The 24513-nt window shown below is 47.5% G+C and overlaps 2 protein-coding genes across 11 annotated transcripts in view; one reads left to right on the forward strand and one right to left on the reverse strand.

Moving 5' to 3' along the window:
* Nucleotides 1-11548, reverse strand: part of CBX1 (chromobox 1) — a 31954-nt gene extending 20406 nt beyond the window's left edge. The window contains exon 1 of one of the 6 annotated variants that reach the window (XM_021067108.1): nt 11312-11548. The gene's annotated coding sequence lies outside the window, so the exon portion shown is untranslated. Of the gene's footprint in view, nt 1-2071; nt 2765-11307 lie in introns of those variants that run through there. The other 5 variants (XM_021067106.1, XM_021067105.1, XM_021067104.1 and 2 more) reach the window with 5 other exon arrangements.
* Nucleotides 11771-21412, forward strand: SNX11 (sorting nexin 11). Of its 5 annotated transcripts, none has more exons than XM_021067101.1 (8): nt 11791-11935; nt 14015-14074; nt 14960-15115; nt 15832-15918; nt 16208-16308; nt 18395-18490; nt 18681-18893; nt 19912-21412. In XM_021067101.1, the coding sequence occupies exons 3-8, from the start codon at nt 14969-14971 to the stop codon at nt 20183-20185; spliced, it is 918 nt and encodes a 305-aa protein (XP_020922760.1). In that variant the 5' UTR covers nt 11791-11935; nt 14015-14074; nt 14960-14968; the 3' UTR covers nt 20186-21412. The 5 variants fall into 5 exon arrangements, with proteins under 5 accessions (XP_020922762.1, XP_020922760.1, XP_020922761.1 ...); XM_003131537.3 differs by having other exon boundaries at nt 11819-11935; nt 15061-15115; XM_021067103.1 differs by lacking the exon at nt 15832-15918 and having other exon boundaries at nt 11771-11935.

The raw sequence follows: 24513 nt of genomic DNA on the forward strand, positions 1-24513 counted from the left end.
CCCTAAAGCTTTATTAAGGTGTGCCCAATTCTGATGTGCCCTTCAATCATCCCACTTTCCATATGAATGTCTGTAAGCACCTTGGAACACAGGCACTAATTTCCCAAGTGTACTCACACATCCATTCCAAAACCTTGGACCTTTTAAAACTATTCCAAAATGCTTTTTAGGGTGGCACCTGCAGCAAATGTAAGCTCCCAGGCTGAGGGCTGAATCCCAGCTGTAGCCGCCAGCCTATGCCACAGCCACAGCCAGCAACTCCATATCCGAACCTGCCACAGCTCAGGGCAACACTGGATCCTTAACCCATTGAGCAGGGCCATGGATCGAACTGCATTCTAATGGATACTAGTGGGCTTCGTTACCGCTGAGCCACAATAGGAACTCCCCAAAATGCCAACCTGATTCTTTTTTGTTGTTGTTGTTGTTGTTGTTGTTGTTGCTATTTCTTGGGCCGCTCCCGCGGCATATGGAGGTTCCCAGGCTAGGGGTTGAATCGGAGCTGTAGCCACCGGCCTACGCCAGAGCCACAGCAACGCGGGATCCGAGCCGCGTCTGCAACCTACACCACAGCTCACGGCAACGCCGGATCGTTAACCCACTGAGCAAGGGCAGGGACCGAACCCGCAACCTCATGGTTCCTAGTCGGATTCGTTAACCACTGCGCCACGACAGGAACTCCGCAACCTGATTCTTAACACGATTTTTTTTTTAAATCTTTTTTTAGGGCCGCACCTGCCACATAAGGAGGTTCCCACGAACCTGTGTCCTTATGGATACCAGTCAGATTCATTTTCCGCTGAGCTACATCAGGAACTCCACTGAGGAAGATATCTCACTGTAGGGCAGAGGTTCTAGTAGAACTGATCTTTTTGTAAATTCCAGTTCAATTGAGTTCAACCAATACACATTTGAATGTAACAGCAATTCATGAAAGACCTTCATCTGAAGTTCTGAAAAGGGAGTAAAGCACTGCTCCCTTCATATTAAAATTTTCCAGTAAAGACATGCTGGCTAAAAAGCTTAAGAGCACAAGGAAAAAAAAAAAATCTCACTCTCATGAACTTTTCCACTTTGCCTCCCAATTTCCGACATCATCTCACACTCTCTTACTAATTTAACTTCATTCCTTAAATATGAACTCATCTACACATTTCTATAATTTCACTGCCCTCTGTAACCAGCAACAATCCCAGATAAAAACTTATGGAATTAATTATGAATCAAAGCAAGAGTTGCACTTGGACTTTTTAACTCCCTAAAGGAATCACGGAGTGAAGACAGCAGAAAATCTGGAAAAGGGAAGAAGAGTTTCATCCTTTCTTCACACATTATTCTTAAAGCCGACTCACCTAGAAGCAAGAGTGGCCAGTTTTCCCATTTTTTCTTCACACCTCAAAGAAAATACTCTCGGGACCTCCGCGTCACTTGTCCTAACTGCATCCCCCCATCCCTCCTTCTACAGCCAAGCAAATAACAGCTCCTCTTTCTAGCCTCCTCCCCAATTTATTCAACATATCTGCTCTCCCCGGTAGCACACTTTGGACTACCCATCCCCCTCTTACAATTCCCTCGAAGTTACCGCTCCTCAGCCCTGCAAACGGAATTCCTCTGGCAGCCCCGGCTGGACCCAATATTCTCAGGTTACGTCTCTAAACCTCGGGTCTTGCAGTCGTCAACCCTCCCCATGCACGTCTAAGCATCCAGGGTGCCCCGTCCGGCACCTCTCCAGTTTACTCAGTGTTTCCTCTTCAGCCCAATCGCGCAACAGCCCACCCAACCCAAGTAGCATTGTCTTGGTCTACCCAGGCCCGAAGAGCGACCCGCAAGTGCTCGGCCCACCCGGAATCTCTTCGATCTCTGACTCCGGAGACGCCGCCCCGCCCTCTCCATCCTTCTTGCTTAGGTCGCCCGAACCCCGGCGCCCGTCGGAGAGCTGGACGCGAAAAGGACGCGGTCCCGACTCACAACCTCTGCGGCGAGCGCGCGCGGCCCCTCAACCAGGGCTCCCGCCGCCGCCGCCGCCGCGCGCGCCTCCCTCCCGCTTCCCCGCCTCTAGCGGACTCTTCACCTCAGAGCAGCGCCCACGAGCCCGAGAGGAATCGGTGCCGCGCTACTGGCGCGTCGCGTCGGGCCGGCCGGGGGAGTGGCGACCAGAAAAGCAACAAGCCGGGTGACCGCTGTCTAGCCCCCCACTGAGGCGGCGTACCGCAGGCCCCGGCCAACCGCCCTCCCCTCTGCTGAACAAAAGAGCCTCGCACTCTGCGCTCCCCGCCGCCCTCACTGCGCAGGCGCGACGACCCGCCGCACGGCACCATGGGACTTGGAGTCCGCCTCAGACTACAAGTCCCGAAGTGCTGCGCGCCTCCCACGCCGCCACGCACAGTTTGCAAGGGTTTCAAGGAATTTTAGTCCTTAAACTGCAAGTGACGAAGCGGCTGTAATTTAGAATGCTGCAGCCTAGAAAATTAAAACGTGTGGTTTTACAATCGAGTCCCTTGATGCTTGGTCTCAAAAATCAACAGCAAATCTCAAATCTCAAATCCAGCTTCTGGACAGTTGCTTTCAAGTTCAAATCCTTGAAAAATTTTGAATCTTCTAATGGGTTTCTCGACAGAGCTTCAGCAAATTTCCAATTTGTGAAATCCTCAGTTTCCTCCTCCTCAAATCTCTGTAAGGATTCTACTTCTCAGCGTTGAGATTACCTTCCTTGACCCCTTAAAGTTAGGTTAGGTGCCCCTGGTAAGTGTCATCGTGGCACCCTGAACTTCCCCTCTCATTGGCTGCCCCAAAGGGTGGCTTTATTGTCATTATTAGCTGATGTCTATCTTCTCTTTTGGACTCTAAACTCAGCTCTGGTAAGGGCAGAAAGCTTGGCCCAGTGCAGTGCCTAGCATAGTCAATTGACATTTGTTGAATAAATGATTAACTGAATTAATATGTTATCCTCCTACATGACAGAAAATGGAGGTGATCAAGCTTTCCTTTGTCTCTTTTCTTCACCATCAAGTTTGTAAGTTTTTTTTTTTTTTTAATGTCTCCCTTACTCTCCTTTTTCCCATCCAACAAGGAACTAAATAGATGAAACTTCTACCAGAAGTTGACTTTCCCCACCTTCAGCTGAAATTCAAATATCCTCCTAATTGGAGGAAAAGGAGAAAGGCAACTGGTCTATTGCACTCCACCCCAGAATGCAGGAGTCTGCTTTTGTGTAAGTTCTGTTGAACCAGGTACTGGGCAGGGTTCTTGAGAATTACCATGTAAGAAACCCAGTCCAGCAATACCATAATAGGGTTCAACTAAAAGAGCTGTGAGAGGAGAGGAGGGAGCAGTTCTTCCTGAGACATTTTTTGGGTTGGGTGTCCATGAAGAGGCAAAAATTCACCTACTCACTCCTTCCTGACGTGTCCTATTCTGTTTTCAATGACTTTATTTATTTATTTTTTATTTTTATTTTTTTTGTCTTTTTGCTATTTCTTGGGCTTCTCTCACGGCATATGGAGGTTCCCAGGCTAGGGGTCGAATCTGAGCTATAGCTGCCAGCCTACGCCAGAGCCACAGCAACGCAGGATCCGAGCCGCATCTGCGACCTACACCACAGCTCACAGCAACGCCAGATCGTTAACCCACTGAGCAAGGGCAGGGATCGAACCCGCAACCTCATCGTTCCTAGTCGGATTCGTTAACCACTGCGCCACGACGGGAACTCTTGTTTTCAATGACTTTAATGATGAGAAAACCAGTTGTAATATTAGCTACTATTATTGAGCGCTTACTCCAGTGCTAGGAATTTGTTAAGTCCTTGATTAATGTTATGTAATCCTCACAACAACCCTGGGAGGTGGAATTGCTATTTCCATTTTGCAGAAGTCTCAGAGGCTGCAAAACCTGTCCAATGGCATTCAGCAAGAAAGTGGTGGAATCAAGTTTGATGTTATTTCTAACTCCAAAACCATATTCCCGCCGGTATAAAATGCCGTCATCCCAAAGTCCTCACGCTGAGCTGAATTCTGCTTTCCCATGTAAATGCCACCTACTTCCCTACTTCTGGCTCCGTAGCAGCACACAGTTCTCTTCTGTTAACATAGTTCCTCTTTCATGTTGTCCTTCTAGTATTGGAATTCAAACCTCTTCTTCACTCTTTTCTAAGTTAAATGTGACCATTTTCTTCATCTATACATCATAAAACAGCAGTCTCTTCTAGCACATCTAGCTTGTTAAATTCTGCCTTTTACAAGCTTATTTCAAAGCAGAGGGAGCCATCATGGCCTTGGTGCTCTACACCATTCGTGAATTAGAGGAGTCAAAGGTCACCTCTTTTTACGCAGCAGAGCGCCACTGGTTTATGCTAATCTGCTAAGAGCTCTCTTGTTAATCATTTATCCTGGAATTCTTTTTCTTTTTCGTCTTTTTTTTTTTTTTTTTTGGTCTTTTTGTCTTTTCTAGGGCCGCTCCCGCAGCATATGGAAGTTCCCAGGCTAGGGGTTGAATTGGAGCTGCAGCCACCGGCCTACGCCAGAGCCAGAGCAACTCAGGATCCCAGCCGCGTCTGCAACCTACACCACAGCTCATGGTAATGCCAGATCCTTAACCCGCTGAGCAAAGCCAGGGATAGAACCCGCAACCTCATGGTTCCTAGTTGGTTTCATTAACCACTGAGCCACGATGGGAACTCCAGGCAATGCCAGATCCTTAACACACTGAGTGAGGCTGCAGCTGTGACTCTGGTCACTGGTGTGGCATGGGTTTGATCCCTGGCCCAGGAACTTCCGCGAGCTGCAGAAAAAAAGATGTTATTTAATATCTAACTTGCAGCGTTTCTGTAGGATTATCAGTAATGTGTAAAGGGAATGGCATATAGCTGGCCTTTAATAAACAGTAGTTATTTTGTAGATAGCTGCTTCTGAGATGTGATTTAAAGAGTGGAGAAAGTACAGGACTTTTAAAATATTTTCCTCTGCACTGTCTGAAAGTCTTTAATTTTTTGCCCAATTTTAAAAATTATTGTAAAACATGTAAAATATAAAATTTAGGAGTTCCCATCATGGCTCAGTGGAAACGAATCTGCCTAGTGTCCATGAGCACACAGGTTTGATCCCTGGCCTTGCTCAGTGGGTTAAGGAGCCAGCGTTGCCGTAAGCTGTGGTGTAGGTCGCAGACATAGCTCGAATCTGGTATTGTTGTGGCTGTGGTGCAGGCTGGCAGCTACAGCTCTGATTCGACCCCTAGCCTGGGAACCTTCATATGCCATGGGCGCAGCCCTAAAAAAATAAAATAAAATATAAAATTTACTACTGTAACTATTTTGAGTGTACAATTCAGTGGTATTAGACACATTCCTAATGTTGGGCATCCATCACCATCTTTCATCTCCATAACTTTTTCCTTGTGAAACAGAAACTATACCCATTAAACAACTCTCCATGCCTCCTTCCCTCCAGGCCAGGACTATCACCATTCTGCTTTCTGTTTCTATGATTTTGACCACTCTGAGTACTCATATAAATGGAATATTTGTCTTTTTGTGACTGGGCTTATTTTGTTAGGCATAATGTTCTCAACAATTCATATGGACATTATGTTGCAGTATATGTAAAATTTCCATTTCTTTGTAAGGCTGAAGAGTATCCCATTCTTTGTATAGATCAAGTTTTGCTTATCCACACATCTGTTGTTAGACAGTGGAGTTGCTTCCACATTTTAGCTATTGTGAATAATGCTGCTATAAACATCGGTGTACAAATATCATTTCTAGACCCTGCTTTCAATTCTTTTGATTATATATCCAGAAGTGGAATTGCTGGACCATTGATAATTTTAAGTAGGAAATCCATACTGGTTTTGTGGCTGTACATTGTACCTTCCCACCAGTAAGGGTTCCAATTTCTCCACGCCCTTATGATCGTTGTCTTTTTTTGCTTTTTGAGTTTTTTTGATAGTAGCCATCCTAATGGGTGTGAGATTTCTTTGTTTCATTTTGACTACTACTTGAAATTCTATTGTTAAAGATTTTTATTCATTTGGGTTTAACAAGCATTCTCTTTTAGATTTTTTTTTTTTTTTTTTTTTTTGTCTTTTGTCTTTTTTGTTGTTGTTGCTATTTCTTGGGCCGTTCCCGGGGCATATGGAGGTTCCCAGGCTAGGGGTTGAATCGGAGCTGTAGCCACCGGCCTACGCCAGAGCCACAGCAACGCGGGATCCGAGCCTCGTCTGCAACCTACACCACAGCTCACGGCAACGCCGGATCGTTAACCCACTGAGCGAGGGCAGGGACCGAACCCACAACCTCATGGTTCCTAGTCGGATTCGTTAACCACTGCGCCACGAGGATTCGTTAACCACTGCGCCACGACGGGAACTCCAAGCATTCTCTTTTTTTTTTTTTTTTTTTTTTTGTTTGTTTGTTTGTTTGTTTGTTTGTTTGTTTGTTTTTTGTCTTTTTGTCTTTGTTGTTGTTGTTGTTGTTATTGTTGCTATTTCTTGGGCCGCTCCCGCGGCATATGGAGGTTCCCAGGCTAGGGGTTGAATCGGAGCTGTAGCCACCGGCCTACGCCAGAGCCACAGCAACGCGGGATCCGAGCCGCGTCTGCAACCTACACCACAGCTCACGGCAACGCCGGATCGTTAACCCACTGAGCAAGGGCAGGGACCGAACCCGCAACCTCATGGTTCCTAGTCGGATTCGTTAACCACTGCGCCACGACGGGAACTCCCCCAAGCATTCTCTTTTAAAAGGCAAATATACGTAAGAGCTCTCTCTCTTATCTTCCCTGGTCAGTCTGATGCTCATGTGGCTTCTCTGTAGTAACTGGACTCAAGACTTTGCAAATCATCATACATCCATAGACCTGACATTGATTGATTGGTTTTCGCAAGTGAAGGGATCACGGCTTGGAGTGTGATGATTTGCTAGCATTTCAAGTATGAAAAGGATTGGCCCCATTATCAAGTGTTAGAAATTATTGTTGAAAAATAAGTTAGGGGAGTTCCATTGTGGCTCATCGGGTTAGGAACCCGATTAGTACCCAGGCGGATGCGGCACTACATCAAGGAGTTAAGGTCAGGTGTTGCCATAAGCTGTGGTGTAGGTTGCAGATGTGGCTATGGTGTAGCCGGCAGCTGCAGCTCCAATTCAATCCCTAGACTGGGAACTTCCATCTGCTGCAGGTGTGGCCCTAAAAAACAAAAACGAAAAAAACCCAAAGGAAACAAACAAAAAAGAGCAAAGAGTTCCGGCTATGGAGCAAAAGGATTGGCAGCAATCTCTTCAGTGCCAGGATGTAAGTTCGATCCTAAGCCCAGAACAGTGGGTTAAAAGATCTGGTGTTGCTGCAGTGGTGGCACAGGTAGCAACTGTGGCTTGGATCTGATCCCTGGCCCAGGAACTCCATATGCAGAGGCGTGGCCAAAAAAAAAAACTAGAGACAGAGTTCCTGTTGTAGCTCAGTGGGTTAAGAACCCGACTATTATCAATGAGTATGAGGGTTTCATCCTTGAAATCATTCAGTGGATTAAGAATCCAGCATTGCCACAAGCTGCAGTGTAGTCTGAATATATGGCTTGGATCCTGTGCTGCTGTGGCTGTGGTGTAGGCCAGAAGCTACAGCTCCGATTTGACCCTTAGCTTGGGAACCTCCATATGCCGCAGGTGCGGCCCTAAAAAGGCAATAAAAATATAAAGTTAAAAAATAAAAAAAATTTTTTTGAGTTCCTGCTATGGTGCAACAGGATTGGCGGTGTCTTGGGAGCGCTGGGACACAGGTTCAATCCCCAGTCCAGCACAATGGGTTAAGGATCTAGCATTGCTAAAGCTGTGGTTTAGGTGAAGACTGCAGCTCGGATCTGATCCCTGGTTTGGGAACTCCATATACTGGGGGTGGGGGGGAGGAGAAAATTTATTTATTATAGTTATCTTACAATGTTGTGCCAATTTCTGCTGTACAGAAAAATGACTCAGTCAAATAAATATATACATTCTAAAGTACATGTGTTTTTAATGTTCTATGTGATGAAATGGGAGATATACATGAAGCACTCTGCTAATTACTGAAGTGTATGGTTATGAAATTGACATGTATGAGCTGAACAAGCTGTTTTTTTTTTAAGAATAGCATTTTTTTTTTGTCTTTTTAGGGCCACACCTGAGGCATGTGGAGGTTCCCAGGCAAGGGGTTGAATCAGAGCTGTAGCCTCTGGCCTACACCACAGCCACAACGACGAAGGATCTGTGACCCACATTACAGCTCACAACAATGCCAGATCCTTAACTCACTGAGCGAGGCCAGGGATCGAACCTGCGTCTTCATGGATGCTAGTCAGATTCATTTCCACTGAGCCATGACGAGAACTCCTAGAATACCACTTTTATTTGAAAGAAAAATTGTGGTTATTTGACTTGGATATCTGAACAAAGTGAACCTGCGACTTAGAGGAAAATGATTGAAAGAAAGTATTTTTGCCCATGACAAAATTTGAGCTTTTGGAGTTCCAATCGTGGCTCAGCAGAAACGAATCTGATTAGTATCCACAAGGACGCAGGTTCGATCCCTGGCCTCACTCAGTGGGTTAAGGATCTGGTGTTGCTGTGAGCTATGGTGTAAGTCACAGATGAGGCTGGGATCTGGCGTTGCTGTGGCTGTGGTGTAGGCCAGTAGCTACAGCTCCAATTGGACCCCTAGCCTGGGAACCTCTATATGCCAAGAGTGGGGCCCTAAAAAGACCAAAAAAAACAGAGAGAGATAGAGAGCTTTCAAGCAAAAATTATAAATTTGGAAGATGTGGTGAGGCAGAATATGCCACCCCTAAATATGGCACTTTGGCATGTGGATTATTTTGAGCTGAACGCAGTAGCAGACTTAGGGAAAACTTTTCTTTCTTTCTTTTTTTTTTTTATTTTTAGGACCTAACCTGTGGCATATGGAAGTTCCAGGGTCAAGGGTCAAAAAGGAGCTGCAGAACTTGTTCCCTCTGAGTTCTTTTTTTATTTGTTGTGTGACTTGGTCTTTGTCTTTTCTTTTCCCTAGTTTTCAGGCTAGGGAATTGGAGCTGCAGCTGCCTACGCTGCAGCCACAGCAACGTCAGATCTGAGCCGCATCTGGGACCTACACCACAGCTTGTGGCAATGCTGGATCCTTAACCCATTGAGTGAGGCCAGGGATTGAACCTGCATCCTCGCTGACACTGTGTCAGGTTCTTAACCCACTGAGCCACAAGAGGAACTCCAGGGAAAACTTTCACTTCTCCCTAACTATCTTAAAGAATGGAGGCAGGGGACTTGTACCAGAAAAAGAGCTACTACCAGAGATAACTTTTTTTATCTGAACGACTTATCAGGATGACTAGGCAAACTTTTTTTTTTCCCTTCATCTGTGGCATGTGGAAGTTCCTGGGTCAGGGATCAAACCTGTACTGCAGTTGCTGCCTGTGCCAGAGCTGAGGCAACGCTGGATCCTTAACCCACTGTGCCACAAGGGAACTTCCTGGGCAAACTTCTAATTACCAAACACCTGCTCTCCTTCTAGTCCTGTGAATTGCCCTACCCTACTTTGAAGCCCCAGGCTCCTAGCCCAGTCTTCAGCTCAAGATGGCATATGAGTCTCCACTGCCTAACTTGCCCTTGGGTATCATTTTTATGGGGCTCCTCTAAGTACAAAATTGTTTTTTCTCCTGTTAATTTGTCTTACTTCAGCCAAAGAACCTAGAAAAGAAGGGAAAACTTTTCTGCCATTATAGGAAAATGAAGTATTCACCAGTGAGCTTGATGGCAACTTTGCAAGACTGATGAATTCAGTGATGCTTTTAATAAATGTGACTTTTTTTTTTTTTTGGCTTTTAGGGGTCGCACTCGCGGCATGTGGAGGTTCCCAGGCTAGGGGTCCAATCGGAGCTAGTTGCCAGCCTACACCACAGTTCACAGCAACACCAGATCCTTAACCCACTGAGTGAGGCCAGAGATTGAACCCACAACCTCATGGTTCCTAGTCAGATTCGTTTCCACTGTGCCACCATGACGGGAACCCCTTAAATGTGATTTTTAATCACATTTTAATAAACGTGATATTTAAAATACTGAAAAGTGGAATTCCCGTGGTGGCGCAGTGGTTAATGAATCTGACTAGGAACCATGAGGTTGCGGGTTCGATCCCTGCCCTTGCTCAGTGGGTTAATGATCCGGCGTTGCCATGAGCTGTGGTGTAGGTCACAGACATGGCTCGGATCCTGCGTTGCTGTGGCTCTGGTGTAGGCTGGCAGCTACAGCTCCGATTCGACCCCTAGCCTGGGAACCTCCATATGCCGAGGGAGCGGCCCAAGAAATGGCAAAAAGACAAAAAAAAAAAAAAACTGAAAAGTGAAATACATTAATATTTGGAAGATCTACATTACTCAGAAAACCAGTATTTTCCAAATGGTTTCAGATTTCCCATTGCAACTAACCTTAAAGAAACTACCATTTAGAGTTCCCTTGTGGAGCAGTGGGTTAAGGGCCTGGTGTGTCACTGTAGTGGCCCCAATTGCTTCTGTGGCAATGGTTTGATCCCTGGCCTGGGGAACTTCCACATGTTGTGGGTGAGGCCAAAAAAGAAAAAGAAAAAAAAATTACAATTTGATGAGTTTTGCTAGTATACAATAAGAGTATCCACAATTATCGAAGGCTAAAGATACTTCTCCCTTGTCATCTATGTACCTGTGTAAGACCAGATTTTCTTCATTTCCTAGTCCAAAACAAAATCACAAGAGAGAATGGGGAAGCTAATACAAGAATTCAGCTGTCTTCTATTATGCCAAACATGAAAGAGATTTGCAAAATGGTAATAGAATAACATTCTACTCGATAATTTTTTTGGGTTTTGGAAAGTGTAGTTATATTTCATAAAATAAATTACGTTCACATGTAATGGTTTGTTATTAGTTTTAGGTGAATAGATACGTTTTTCTAATTTCTCAGTTTTAATTTCTAATCCGGTGAACATCCCACATAAACAAAAGCTCTTTGGGGTCCTTAAATATTTGTAAGAATGTAAAGGGATCCTGAGACCAACAAGTTTGAGAAAAGCTGCTTTGGGGTACGTGGACCTTACCTTATGAGATTTCTCCACCTTACAGAAGAGGAACTTAAGACATAAAGATTTAAGATCACACGGTCAGCGTAGTGCTGGTCATTGTACCCAGGTCTTTAAACTCCAGAGCTCGTATTTGCGACTGCAACTTTTCCCTTGATATTAGCTTTTCTAAAATTATTTTTAAGCAGATAGTTAAAAGGCATTTCAACAACATAAACATCGTAGTCAATGTATTTTTCTTTCTTACTAACTGGCTGGACGATCTTTCCTAGGGCTTGCTCCGCAAGTGAAACCGGTGTTTGCTGCAAAGTCCTCAGCCGGTTTTCGCTCCGACAATCTGGTCTTCGAATCTGAGTTGGTGTTTCCTTGGTAAAGCCGGGGAACTGGAGCCAGGGTTCACATGGGGACTCGCCCAGGCTCAGCGAGGTTCCCACGCTTTGGACTCTGCCACACTCTAGACCGCTGATCATCCCTTCACACTCTGCCCCGGGACCCACTTTGGGATGTTTCGGGGTTGTTCCTTGGCCACTGATTGGCTGGGCCTGACAACGATGGGTGGGATGCGGCTCTGGATTGGACGTCAGAGCCTCTTGTCTCCCCACGCCCACGTCCACCCTGCAGCCTCCCAGGGGAGAGGTAGGAATAGCTACTCCAGCAGTGGCCAGCGCTGGGCGGAGCGCACCGCCGGGGCGAGGCTGCCACTGAGAGCCCGGGCCTGCGGGGCGGGGCGTCTGGGCACCCGGGATTGGCGCGCCGGCAACTTTCTCCCGTCGTGCATCGGGGCGCCGGCAGCTCACCCGGAAGGAGAAGCCGGGACTCTGACTATATGTTGGGCTGTCAGCGGTGTCGTTGTGGGGAGTGGGCGCTGCTTTCAGGTGAGGGGGAGTGGGCGGGTCCGCGGGGAGTGGGTGCTGCTGTCAGGTGAAGGGGCGTGGGCTCTGGTCTTAGGTAAGGCCTGCAGGCTTGAGCGTCAGCAGTGGCGCTTAGGGTGGGGACCTTGCTGGACATCCTGAGGAAGGAACCGACTCCTCTCCAGAGATGAAGGCAGGGCTAGCTCAGTATCCGAGGAAGGAAACCGGCTTTTCCACTTATTTATAAAGTGTAAAGCATCTTTCCTTCCCACTCCTCAGGCTTAGTAGGCAAAAGGGAGTAAGGACTATGTGGCCTTTTTTGCTCCTAGTTCGTTAGGAACACAGGGGGTGTGGCCGGAGTAAAAGTTTGGAGACTTTTAGCCAAACGCTAGGACTAAGACTAATGACACATATTTTACGAGGACCCAGAAGACTCTTGCACTAGATTGTGGTCGCCTTTGTGTCTCAGCTTGCAAGTGGAGAGAGTGGCAAGTTGCAGATCACCAAAAGATGGAGCATAGCTGCTTGGTTGAGAACAGGCAGAGCTTGGTCAGACAGGAGAGCTCCTTCTACCACCTGTGAGTGTTTCTCCGAAGCAGAGTTTTTGAGTTGCCATCTGGCACCAAGAGCTGAAGGCTGAGTAAGCAAGGATGAGCGTCTTGGTGGCTCAGTATACTTTTTATCACCTGATTTTTTTTTCTTAACCTGTCTCTTGAAGTAGTTTAAATCTGAGGGAAAATGGTGGAGTTAAAGCCTTGAATTGCTACCTTGAATTGTTGAGGCATTGGAAAGCTTTACAAGGAATCTACCCTATAAACAAACTGGGTTTTCCTTGGAGGTCCTGGGAAAAGCAAAGGAAAACTTCAAATGTGATTGTAGGGTCGCAGGAAGCTACACTTCCTGGTGCTGGTGCCAAGTAAGTAGCTGAAACTATACTTAGTCAGATGACACATGGATCCATCTCCTAGATCATGGAGCTAAAATTAAGAACTTCCTTCTTCCCTCCAAGGGCTGAAATGAGCTTTATTTCCTCCTAAGGAGTGCACAGGGAGGAAGCTGATGGAGAATAGTAGTTGCTGAAAATTATTACTTGAAGTCTAGGTTTTTGTGGCCCCGTTGTTTCTAAGGAAAGTTACCATTGAAACTTTCTTAGTGCTTTGTGAACTTAGACTTAAGTTTATACCATCTTGGAGATCCTAGGATTTTTAAAGCCAGTTTATAGCTTTTAGTTTCTAAGTGGTATGATTCCCAAAGGAAAGGAGGGGAACTTGCTTTTGGAGGTGGTTCAGAGTCCTAGGCAAACTCTTCTTGAGCCTGAGAGTGATGACCATTAAGTTACTAAACTATGGTCCTGAATTTGGGAAACCTTTCAAGGCATTGTGGATGTTCGAGCTCTTCTGAGTGTGTGGATTTCCTTGTTAGCATCTCTCCTGTTGTTCCTTTTGTAGGAAAAACGGTTCAGTGTATTTAACTGTCTGCTCCTGTGCTGGTAATTAACCAATGCCTGAAAAGAGAAAAGAAAAGATGTTTCGTTTTAATATGAGGAGATTAGTTGTTCACAGTGAGTTGGCCTGCCTTTTTGGGTCACAGCCACTTGACTGCTTACATGCAGGACTGCTTACATGCATCAGTGGCCATGGAACTGGACAGTCCTGCCTTCCAGTTCAGGACTCTTTGGCGGTAGTGACCGCATCAAATGAAAAATCAGAATGTCAGCATGAATACTGTTAAAGATGATATCTCAATCACAAAATTTCCTGTTTGTTCAGCTCTATAGCCCAATTTTGGTGTATATCATGCAGTTTAATCTCTGCATGCAGTGCCGGTGTGTGGCGAGCCCTTCTGGTATACCGGAAAGGATTGGAAAAGCTGTGTGCTTTGCTAATTTTGTGGCGTAAATGAGTTCCCCTTCTCTTGAAATGTTAGCCTTGTGTTAGCACAACATAAAATAGAAGGAAACTCATTACACGCTCTTCTAATGGTAAGGCAGAACTAATAAGAGAATGTGTTTAAAATTAATTGTGGGACTGTAAAAACGAGTGGGTGTGTGAATGGGCATGAGGGGAGGAGAGGGAGAGCTTAGCGATAGTCTTGTTTTCCCAGGAGCCAGCCCGGATCATTTGTTGGCAGTACATATTGGCTGAAGTCAGTTTTCATTTCAAGGTAAATTGGAAAGGGAAATTAAACCTTATTGTTCCGCTCTTAAGAGAGGAGAAGGGGGTGGAGGCGGCAGCCAGAGTGGATGCTGTTGGAGTGGTTCTAGGAGTAACAAGATTAGTGCTGTATTTTAACAGAAGGTGACATCATGGGCCCCTTTGGACTTGAGTAACCCTGTGCTGCAGCCTTCATGGTCCCCTTGTCGGAGTGGGCGATGTCGCTGCACATGTAAACTGCCACATTGGGGGAAATCAGTGGCTTAGGCTTTAATGAATCTTTGCAAAGGAGCGGAAAACATCCTGAGTCGACCTGTGCAGCTGTGGGGTGCTTGGGCAGAGGTGCAAACCGCATATCGAGAGAGGAAATGATTAGAACCATTGGCTTGGGTTCCAGAGATTGGATTAGATAAGGGAAGGTCATTGCTGGGCAGCCCGCTCAGGTGCCCCCGGAACTCTCTGACCCTGAGAGGTACCTTCGGGGGCGGGTGTGTGTGTGTGTGACTGTGCTTAGCAAGACAAAAGATAGACTTAGGAGCTTTGGTGTGTGTGTGCGGTTTTGGTTGTCTCTAGATAGCCAGAAGGGGGCGATGTCGGGCTCACTTAGAGAGCTGTGCTGTGTGCGCCCACAGACACTGCTGGGCATCGCTGGTGTTTTCAGGCAGAAAGCTTTTAGAGCCCACCTGCCTGTTCTGGCTGCCTGAGAGGACATTGTGCAGACCTGAACGTGCTTTTTAGCTAGAGGCGGCTTGGGTCAGGGTCTCCACCAGGGACTAAGAAGGGAGGCAAATCCCACAGGGCTTTTAGCTTGGCACCACGCTTCTGTGGGGGGGATTTTTTTTGCTTCCTCTTAAGTTTTACTCAAGAACAAAAAAAGTTGTCTGTGTTTCCCCAGGGGAGACTGATGAAAAATTTTCAGGGTTTTGCCCTGGCAGAGAGAAGTAAGGGTGGAAGCCAACTAACGGTGATTGATCCTGTGTCTCTGCCCTTTGCCAGATGTTTCCTACCAATGGGCTTTTGGTGTAGGATGTTGGAGAACCAAGAGCAGGAGGTAAGCACGTAGTTTCTGGGGAACAGGTGGGTTAAAGTTTGAGGGCATGTGGGAGGTTCAGATATTGCTGGGCTGTGTTCTTCTGACAGTAAGGCCTTGGTGGTTCTGATGAGCTCAAAGTCAAGCCAAGAGAAGGAAATCAACAGTAAAGGCATTACTGGGAAACGAGGTTCCATTTTCACAAGCTTTTCCATTCCTTGGAAGGTACTAGAATATAAGCTTCATAAGGGCAAGGATTTTTGTCTCTTGTTCATGTTCTATCCCCAGTGCCTTCGAACAGTGCCTGCCACAAAGAGGGTGATCAATAAATATTTGCTGAATTGAATGAATAAATGAACAAATGAGCAAAATTGGTGCCGAGTGAAAAATCTGGCAACTTGTGTGTCAAAGCTGCCTTCTTGTGTGGATGAGCTGAAGCTCAAAGAGCATTTCTTTCTTTTTTCTTTTTCTTTTTTTTTCATTTTAGGGCCACACCTGTGGCATGTGGAAGTTCCCAGGCTAGGGGTCGAACAGCTGTAGCCACCAGCTTATGCCACAGCCACAGCAATGAGGGATCCGAGCCTCATCTGCGATCTATACCACAGCTCATGGCAATATCAGATCCTTAACCCACTGAGCGAGACCAGGGTTCGAACCCACGTCCTCGTGGTTACTAGTCGGGTTTGTTTCCACTGCACCATAATGGGAACTCCTCAAGGAGCATTTCTTACCTGCAGGAGGTGATCACTGTGCGTGTTCAGGACCCCCGAGTGCAGAATGAGGGCTCCTGGAATTCTTATGTGGATTATAAGATATTCCTTCACGTAAGTGCATCCAACTCAGTACTGGGGTCAACACCTTCAACCAGGGCTGAGGGCCAGTGCTGAGACAGGACCTGTCCATGGATGTTTTGACAGAAGAAAAGGAGGGAGGAGAGGAAAGAGCCTGGGGTTTGTCTGAGAGTTGCTTTCAGGCTGCCTGGTGGCACCTTGCTCTGCTTGGAGCCCCTGGCTGTGGCCTGGTGGCTTGGGTCCTCAGTGAGAGTGACAATGGGGCGTTCAGGTGAACATGAGCTTTTTCCACTAAACCCTTTGCATGTGCTTCCTCCTGTAGACCAATAGCAAGGCCTTTACTGCCAAGACGTCCTGTGTGCGTCGCCGCTACAGGGAGTTTGTATGGCTGAGAAAGCAGCTACAGAGAAATGCTGGCTTAGTGTGAGTTTGCTCTTGTTTTTCTTTCTTGGGTCTGAGACTGGCTTTTTAGGTGCTGACTTTGGCAACTGGAATTTACAATGAGAAAAAACTTGGCAACTTGCAACACGTACTAAGGAAATTGAGAAATGTGTTCTTCAATTATGTTTTCAAGTCAGTGAAGAAAGTAAAGACAGAGTTCTTTTTCTTTTTCTTTTTTTTTTTAGGGCTGCACCCACAGCATATGGAGGTTCCCAGGCTAGGGGTCGAATCGGAGCTGTAGCTGCTGGCCTACACCACAGCCACAGTAACGCCAGATCAGAGCCTCCTCTGCAACCTACATCACAGCTCATGGCAACACCAGATCCTTAACCCACTGAGCGAGGCCAGGGATTGAACCCACAACCTCATGGTTCCTAGTCGGATTCATTTCCTCTGTGCTACAAGGGGAACTCCCAGAGTTCTTATTTCTAATATTTTGACCCAATAAAGCCCAACAAATATAAAAAATATTTTTCTTTTTTCTTTTTATATGCATGAATAGTCTAGGGATAAACAAAGCTACTGCTAGTTTTTTTTCTTTTCTTTTTTTTAAGCCGTACCTGTGGCATGTGGAAGTTCCCGGGTCAGGGATTGAACCCCCACCACAGCGACCTGAGCCGCTGCAGTAATAAGGCTGGATCCTTAACCTACTGAGCCACAAGGGAATTCCTACTGCTAGCTTTTTAAGTGTGGTTGACTGGTTATCAGCAACTTTTTAGCACCTGACTAATTTGACAGGTGGTGTCCCCATCCACTTGATATGTAAAAATTGTGATTTTTTTTTTTCTTCTTCTTTGTGCAGATTCCTTTATTCGGAACTATAATACACTGAAAGCCTTAGGAAAAGCAGTACTGGTCACTCCTCAGCTACATACTCTGAATAAGTCCTAAAACTGGAGACAGTTTAGAACAGTGATGCTACCGCAGTATGGTCCCTGAATGCTCTAGTGATCCTGTTTTACTTACTGTGTTTACTCTGTGGGACTGAAGAGGCCATTGTCACGGGGGAGGCCCTCAGAAGCCAGTTAGAACTTCCTCTGAACAGATCCTGCCTTCTCTAGTCTGGCCTGTTTTTTTTTTTTTTGGCTGCGACTGTGGCATATGGAAGTTCCTGGGCCAGGGATGAAACCTGTGCCACAGCAGCGACCCAGGCCATTGCAGTGACAATGCCACATCCTTACCCCACTGTGCCACAAGAGAATTCCCGGACTGTTTTTGTTGTTTGTTTTTTACACTTAAAAAAAATTGAAAGTATAGTTAAAGCCTGTTATTTTTAAAGCACATGCTGTGCCTCATAAGAGAGGCTAGGGAGGCTTGAGGAGTTTGTGGATGATTTGCTGCAACTCAACCCTTGTAGAAAACTCCAAAAACGTGACCCTCTGGGACTGGAGAAGGTTGTCTTAATTTACACGAGGACCCACACTCTCCATGTCTCCAGGTCCAGGTTTCCTCCTTTTTAAATAAAAGCCGAGAGTTCCCTTGTGGCTCGGGGGGTTAAAGATCTGGCATTGTCACTGCTGTGGCTCTGGTTACAGCTGTGTTGTGGATTCGATCCCTGGCCTGGGAACTTCTCCGTGCTGTGGGTGCAGCCAAAAAAAAAAAAAAAAAAAAAAAAAAAAAAAAATATATATATATATATATATATATATAGTGTTTAAATAACAGTTGATGGTGGGAGTGGGTTTTGTCAACAATGTAGTTTAGCAGCCTAGAGTTTTTAAGTCCTAGACTTGGTTCAGATATGAGCGCTGCTGTTTACTGGCTCTGTGACATTGGGAAATGTACTTGACTGCTCTGATTCTATTTCCTTACCACTAAAATGGGGACTCTAATATCTTTCTCACAGGGTTTGGGGGAGGATTATATGAAGTAAGGTTTGTAAAACATGTAGCACAGTGCCTGACACATGGCATGCAGACAGTCAGTGTTAGCCCCCTTCCCCGCCACCTTCTTAAATGCTGTTTGTATGGATTCGTGTCTCTTTGGGGGGGATTTCCTTGATCAGGGGCGGGACTGACTGTCTTGGACGTTACACTTACCTTGAGTGTCACATTGTGCGACCCCACAGGCCTGTACCGGAACTTCCTGGGAAGTCAACCTTCTTTGGCAGCTCAGATGAGTTCATAGAGAAGCGACGACAAGGTCTGCAGCACTTTCTCGAAAAGTGAGTGGACTTGGCGGGCTAGGGCCGGGCAGGATGGCCCCTGAGCACACACAGGCACATGTGTGTTAGAAGCCTTGCTTGCACCCTCATGCCTTCAGGGCTGACTCAAGCCACAAGCCCTCCGGGTGGAGCTGGGGAGAGCCGCCGCCCAGGGTGATGCCCTGTGTTGAACTACCTGTGTTTGCCCCAGGGTCCTGCAGAGTGTGGTCCTTCTGTCAGACAGCCAGTTACACCTCTTCCTGCAAAGCCAGCTCTCGGTGCCTGAGATAGAAGCCTGTGTCCAGGGCCGCAGCCCCATGTCCGTTTCCGACGCCATTCTCCGCTATGCTATGTCCAACTGTGGCTGGGCCCAGGAGGAGAGGCGGGGCTCCTCTCACCTGGCTAAAGGAGACCAGCCGAAGAGGTAACTGAAGCACTCTTTTTTTGCGACTCCAGGGGCTAGGATGACTGTAACCAGTGAAGTGTCGCTTGGTAGAGAAAGTAAGGTCACAGCGTTGGTGGCCTTTCCCAAGAGCCCTGGGTCTCCTTGTGCACGGTTCTCCCATCCCATGCACAAGGGTCTTGGGTCTGTGTTCGCCCACCCCTGGGGAGCCAGCTCTCCTGTATGGAACCTGGGGAGAAAGGAAAGAAGGCGTTCTTATTTATTCATTTTGTTCTTTGTCCTCTTAACCTGTATCCCCACCCCCATCTTCATTAGATAACAACTTTATTGAGCTATAATTCACACACATAAAATTCACGCTTTTAGTGTACAATTCAGTAGTTGTAGTTTATTCACAAAGCTGTGCAACCATCAAACATTTTCATCTTTTTAACTTTTTTTTAGGGCCGCCCCTGTGGCACATGGAAGTTCCCGGGCGAGGGGTCGAATTAGAGCTGTAGCTGCCAGTGTACGCCACAGCCACAGCCACAGCCACAGCCACGCCAGACCCCAGCCATGTGGCCTACACCGCAGGGATCTCACGCCAAGGCTGGATCCTTAACCCACGGAGTGAGGCCAGGGATCAAACCCATGTCTTCATGGATACTGGTTGTGTTTGTTACTGCCGAGCCACAACCGGAAGTCCAATTTTAGAACATTTTCATCATCCCTAGAGAAACCTTATGCCCCTTAGCAGGGACTCCCCATTTCCCCCAACCCCTAGAGCCTGGCAACCGCCGTCTACTTTCTGTGTCTATGGACTTGCCTGTTCTGGGCACTTCACACAAAGGGAGCCACACACTGTGTGGTCTTTTGTGACGGGCTTCCTCCACTCAGCGCATTTTCACAGTGCGCCTGCGCTGTGCTGTGTATCAGCACTGAATTCCTTTCTCTGCCCAGATGGCTAGACCTCCTTTTGTTGTCCATTCACATGTGTTTTGTCCATTCATTTTTGTTTACCGGTTCGTGCCCTTTGTCTCCCACTCCCCCTCTTTTCCAGTTGCTGCTTTCTTCCAAGATCGGGCAGGAGGCGCTCTTCCTCACCGCCTCCTGGTGAAGAAAAGGACCATTTTGAGGTGTGGGCCCCTGTGGTTGACTCTGAGGCGCCTTCCTTGGAGAGCCCCCCTCTCCCACCTCCCTCCTCACCGTCATGCTGTGGTTTTGCAAGACCAGACGAGAAAATCTCTGCTCCTCCGCCTGTGGGGAGGGCCGTGGGAGGGGACCCTGCTGTGCCTTCAGACCCTGGTCAGCTGGAAACAGTTCTGGAAAAATGAGCTCCGCTTGGAGCTCTGGGTTCTGCTCTGAGGCAGACGAAGGAGATGCGGGTGGAGTTGGACTCAGGCCGGTGGTGGGGAGGCTGGGCAGCTTCACGTCTCAGCCTTGTCTCTGCTCGTGCTAGTTGCACGTTGCTCAGTCATGACAACTCCGCAAACTTCCTCCTTAGGAAGAGACACAGTGCAGATGTTTGTAAGTTAGGCACCGGGCCCAGGGGTTGTTGGTTTTGAACCAAACCCCATCTTTACTCTCCTGGGAGCTGAGTTTCTTTAGGCATTTGTTAATGGGCCGCCCAGGAGCACTGTCTCAGGTGACTGGTTTGGGGGACCTGGAGGTGGCAGATTTTAAGCTGCCATATTGACTATTATTCCAGCAGGAATGCTTGTGTTATTGTATTCTCACCGGCTCTGTTTTCACAGCGGCCCCAGGAGCACTTGGTTTCTGGGAGGCGGGTCTCTTGTCTGCCTCCTTGCATGGGCAGGGGGGTGAATGTTCTCCCAATTCCTTGCTTTTCCTCCATCAATACCACTGGATGGAACGGTGCTGCGCCTCCTGTCGCTGGGGCTTCCTGCGCATCTCAGGACCCTGGCCTGGCCGTGTGGGGCCTGAGACCCATGAAAAAGCTCGTGGCCATCCACGGAAGAGAAGGGACTGGTCACAGCCGGAGAAGAGGGAACCGCTCCGGGGCTTTGTTTTGGAAGGGCTGCCCGGGGCTGTCACTGTGTCTCTGGCTGTAAAGCAGCGACACGACAGTCCTCTCTGCAGGGTTAGCCTGGGCTCCTTTCTTTTCTGAATCCTTTTCTTCTCCCTTAGTAACAGCTCCCTGCCCCCGGGGCTTCAGCCACCTCGGTGTCCCTCTGCTGTGTGGTGGGGAGGCCGTATGTTCAATCCAGTGGGGTGCAGGGGCTTTGTTTCTGCCTGGAGAGAGGGCTCTGGGGATGGAAATGAGGAACAGCAGGCCTTCAGACAATGAGGCGTTCTGCCCTCCTGCTGCCGTAATTCTCTCCTCCGAGGCCAGAGCTGGTAGGAGATGAGTGCCGCTGGCGTGGCGCCTCGCTCTGCACTCGGGTTTGTGTCTGTGGTTCTCCTTCTCGCCCGCCCCTCCCTCCTCCGGCTGTCCCACCCTGTCCGTGGGCGCTTTTACCACCGGCCTGTGCTGTGGGACTGTCATGGCATTTAGTTCAGAGGTGAGGGGCTTTGGCCTGAAATAAAATGCAAGTATTTAAGACTGTTGTTGCAATTGGTGTCTAACAAGCTGTAGCAGTGGAGGAGGGAGTGAGGGCTGGCAGTAGTTACTTTCATAAATCATGAATTTATCAGCGTGGAAATAATGGTTCAGAACCCTGCACGGCAGCTCTCCTGCATTGTGTGTGCAGCTCAAGTTCACCACTGGAGGAAGGATGGTCTTCCAAAGAGTTGGGATCCAGCCCTTCTCACAGTTACGGGCACGAACCTTGTTAGGTATAATTTACCTGATGCTGCTTCCCTCCTCGCAGCCCGTCTGAGGTGCCAGGTGCTGAAAGAGAAATAAAGTTTGTCAACAGGCAGATGCAGAGCCCTGGCTGGGGCTCATCTCTCTTTCCTGCCTGCCTCCCCTGGGTCTCTCCTTTATATGATGCAACAGAGCAAGGCGAGGATAGAAAACCTACAGAGGCAAATCCAAAATGTCAAAAGAAGTTCATTTAAAAGGGGAAAAAAAACTCCATACACAACCCTCACAAAAACCCGACAGATGCTAAGCTAATGGCATCCGCTCTGCCGATTGGTGGGGATGACTCATGAATATTAATGAGTCCAATGCTCCAAATGGTGCAGCTGTGAACCCAGCTGTGCTTGAAGCTCTCTGATCTCGAAACTTCCAGACAGGAACCGGAGGTGGTCTGTGTCAATTCCCTACTCAGCCAAAAAACAGCAAGCTGGGTTGGCCTTCTTCTGTTCACTCCCTTTCTTCCTGGAGTTGGTGCTCAGCAGCCAGTTCTGCCAGCAGGGTTGGCTGCTGGGACAGCAGGAGCCAGTCAAAGACACGGATGCGGTTTTTCTGACTCCTGGCTTTTTTAATGGTCCATTATCAGCAGTGCATAGAAGAGCACCTCGGTTTATCTAAGACCAGGCACCGTCTGCACACTGTCTTGCGAAGAGTGAGTGTAGGCTATGGAAGGCGATGTCCTAAAAACGGAAGAACTTTTCCAGTTGACACGGGCCTGGAAGTGCCAGAAAGATGGCAAAGATGGATTTTCCTCTCCATGCAGGCCGTGCCACCTGCCTCTCTCCCATTTTGCTCTGTCCCTGTGTGTGCTGAGGGCTAGCCACCATAGCTGATGACCTCTGTAGGGAAGATGGGAAGCTACTGGGGAGAGTGGCCCTCTGAGCTGCTTTGTAGATGGGAAGTATTTTTGGGTAGAATTTGGGTTTGAAGTAGGTTCTGTGCCTGACTTAATAGTCACCTTTCTTCTGACAGTTTCTTCCATGATCTTCTAGTCATCTCCTGTTAACCATGATAAGTGATCAAGAGTTTGGTTTTGTTTGGTAGAAGGGTGTGTGTGTGTGTGTGTGTGCGCGCAGGGGAGATGGATTTTCTTATATGAAAATAATAAGTTTCATGTGCATCATGTTATTTGACCACAGTGCCTAGTGAGTAGGTCAGGGCAAGTGTTACACTCATTTGTTAGTGGAGGAAACTGAGCTGAGCTGAACTTTGTTTTAAAAAGTATGTTTTTAGGGAGTTCCCACTGTGGCTCAGCGGTGATGAACCCAACTAGTATCCATGAGGAAGACTCGGGTTTGATCCCTGGCCCCACTCAGTGGCTTAAGGATCTGGCATTGTTGTGAGCTGTGGGGTAGGTGGCAGATTCACCTTGGATCCTGTATTGCCATGGCTGTGGTGCAGGCCAGCAGCTGTAGCTCTAATTCGACCCCTAGCCTGGGAAGTTCCATATGCTGTAGTATGGCCTTAAAAAAAGAAAAAAAAATTTTTTTTAAGGTATGTTTTTAAATATCTTTTTGGCCGCACCTGCAGCATGTGGCACTTCCTGGGCCAGGGATCAAACCCATGCCACAAAAGCAACCCAAGTTGCCTCATTGACAATGCTGGATCCTTAGCCTGCTGTAACTATAAGAGAACTCCCCAGAAAACATGTCTGCAGATAGTGGTAGAATATGTTCATGTGAGAGGTCCTTTCCAAGCTCTGTAGAACAAGGTGTTCCCCCCCCCCAAAAAAAAAAACTTAAAAAAAAAAAAGAATCAATTCACCACTGTTCAAGGAGGGAAAAAAAAAAAGAATCCCCCTGCATAGCTTTTCAGAGTTATTCTCAGGAATCAGCTCCTCCACAGTCACCAGTTTTCCAACTGTGAAGACCTTAGAGCCACACTGTCAAGTCCCAGGCACCTGGTACCCTATCCGGATGCTTTGCTTAGGAGGTGACCGTGACTTTTGGACAGCCTGGTTGGACAGCAAGTTAGCGCTATATTTGTGAATTTGTTTATATGCCTCAGCTCTCACTGAATATTCCTAACACCCTCGAGACTGGAAGGGTTTGAGGTTGCAGGTAAAAATAGAAACGGACCAGCTCCCAGCCTGCAGCACAAAGGCTGCAGGAGCCTTCAGTGGGGGGCTAGAGTGGCTTCTGTGGATTTATGCGCGAGCAGCCAGCTGAGACGCAGCTAAAGCCGAGCAGATAACCACTGCAGTGAGAGGTAGTGGCGTTTTCAGTGGCGCCTGGGCACTGATCCTAAGCCACCTCTCCAAGCAGCCCTCTGCCCCCAGGAACTCAACTCTGTAGAGGGCATGTCGCCTGGCTCAAGGTAACCTTTCTTTGAACTGTGGATAGCATCCCTCTTCCTGTTCTCTTTACCCCTGCACCTTCCTTCCCAAGGGTTCCTCAGTCTGCTTTGGAAGCGCCCACCCCTCTCTTGTCTCTTATCTGCTCCCTGGCCCAGCTCTTCTCTTTGAGGAATGGTTTTGGGAACTGCAACAAAGACCAGGTGTGCAGTTGGCTTCCTGGCAGGACGGCAGGAGCCAGCCCTAGCATCTTAGAGAGAAATAACTTACTGGGGAAAACCAATTCTACCTTAGTAATGAGTGGATTGGGGGCTGGAAAGCTGGAACCTCAAGTCTCAAGATAAACAAACCCAGGCCATTTATGTTCAGAAAGGATAACAAGAGTCACGCTTTTTCGGGAGATAGAGTGCTCCTGACTCAGGGGGCAGAGTGAATAATTTACTTGTGTTCTGTTCAGGGGAGACCTGGTCTACTTCCACAAGCAAAAGAGAAGAAAAACATGGGTACCGATAGCAGGGAAAGAGGCCTGAAGGCTAAGCAGGGAGAGA

Source organism: Sus scrofa, chromosome 12, assembly GCF_000003025.6.
Source record: "Sus scrofa isolate TJ Tabasco breed Duroc chromosome 12, Sscrofa11.1, whole genome shotgun sequence".
NCBI classification, from domain to species: Eukaryota; Metazoa; Chordata; class Mammalia; order Artiodactyla; family Suidae; genus Sus; species Sus scrofa.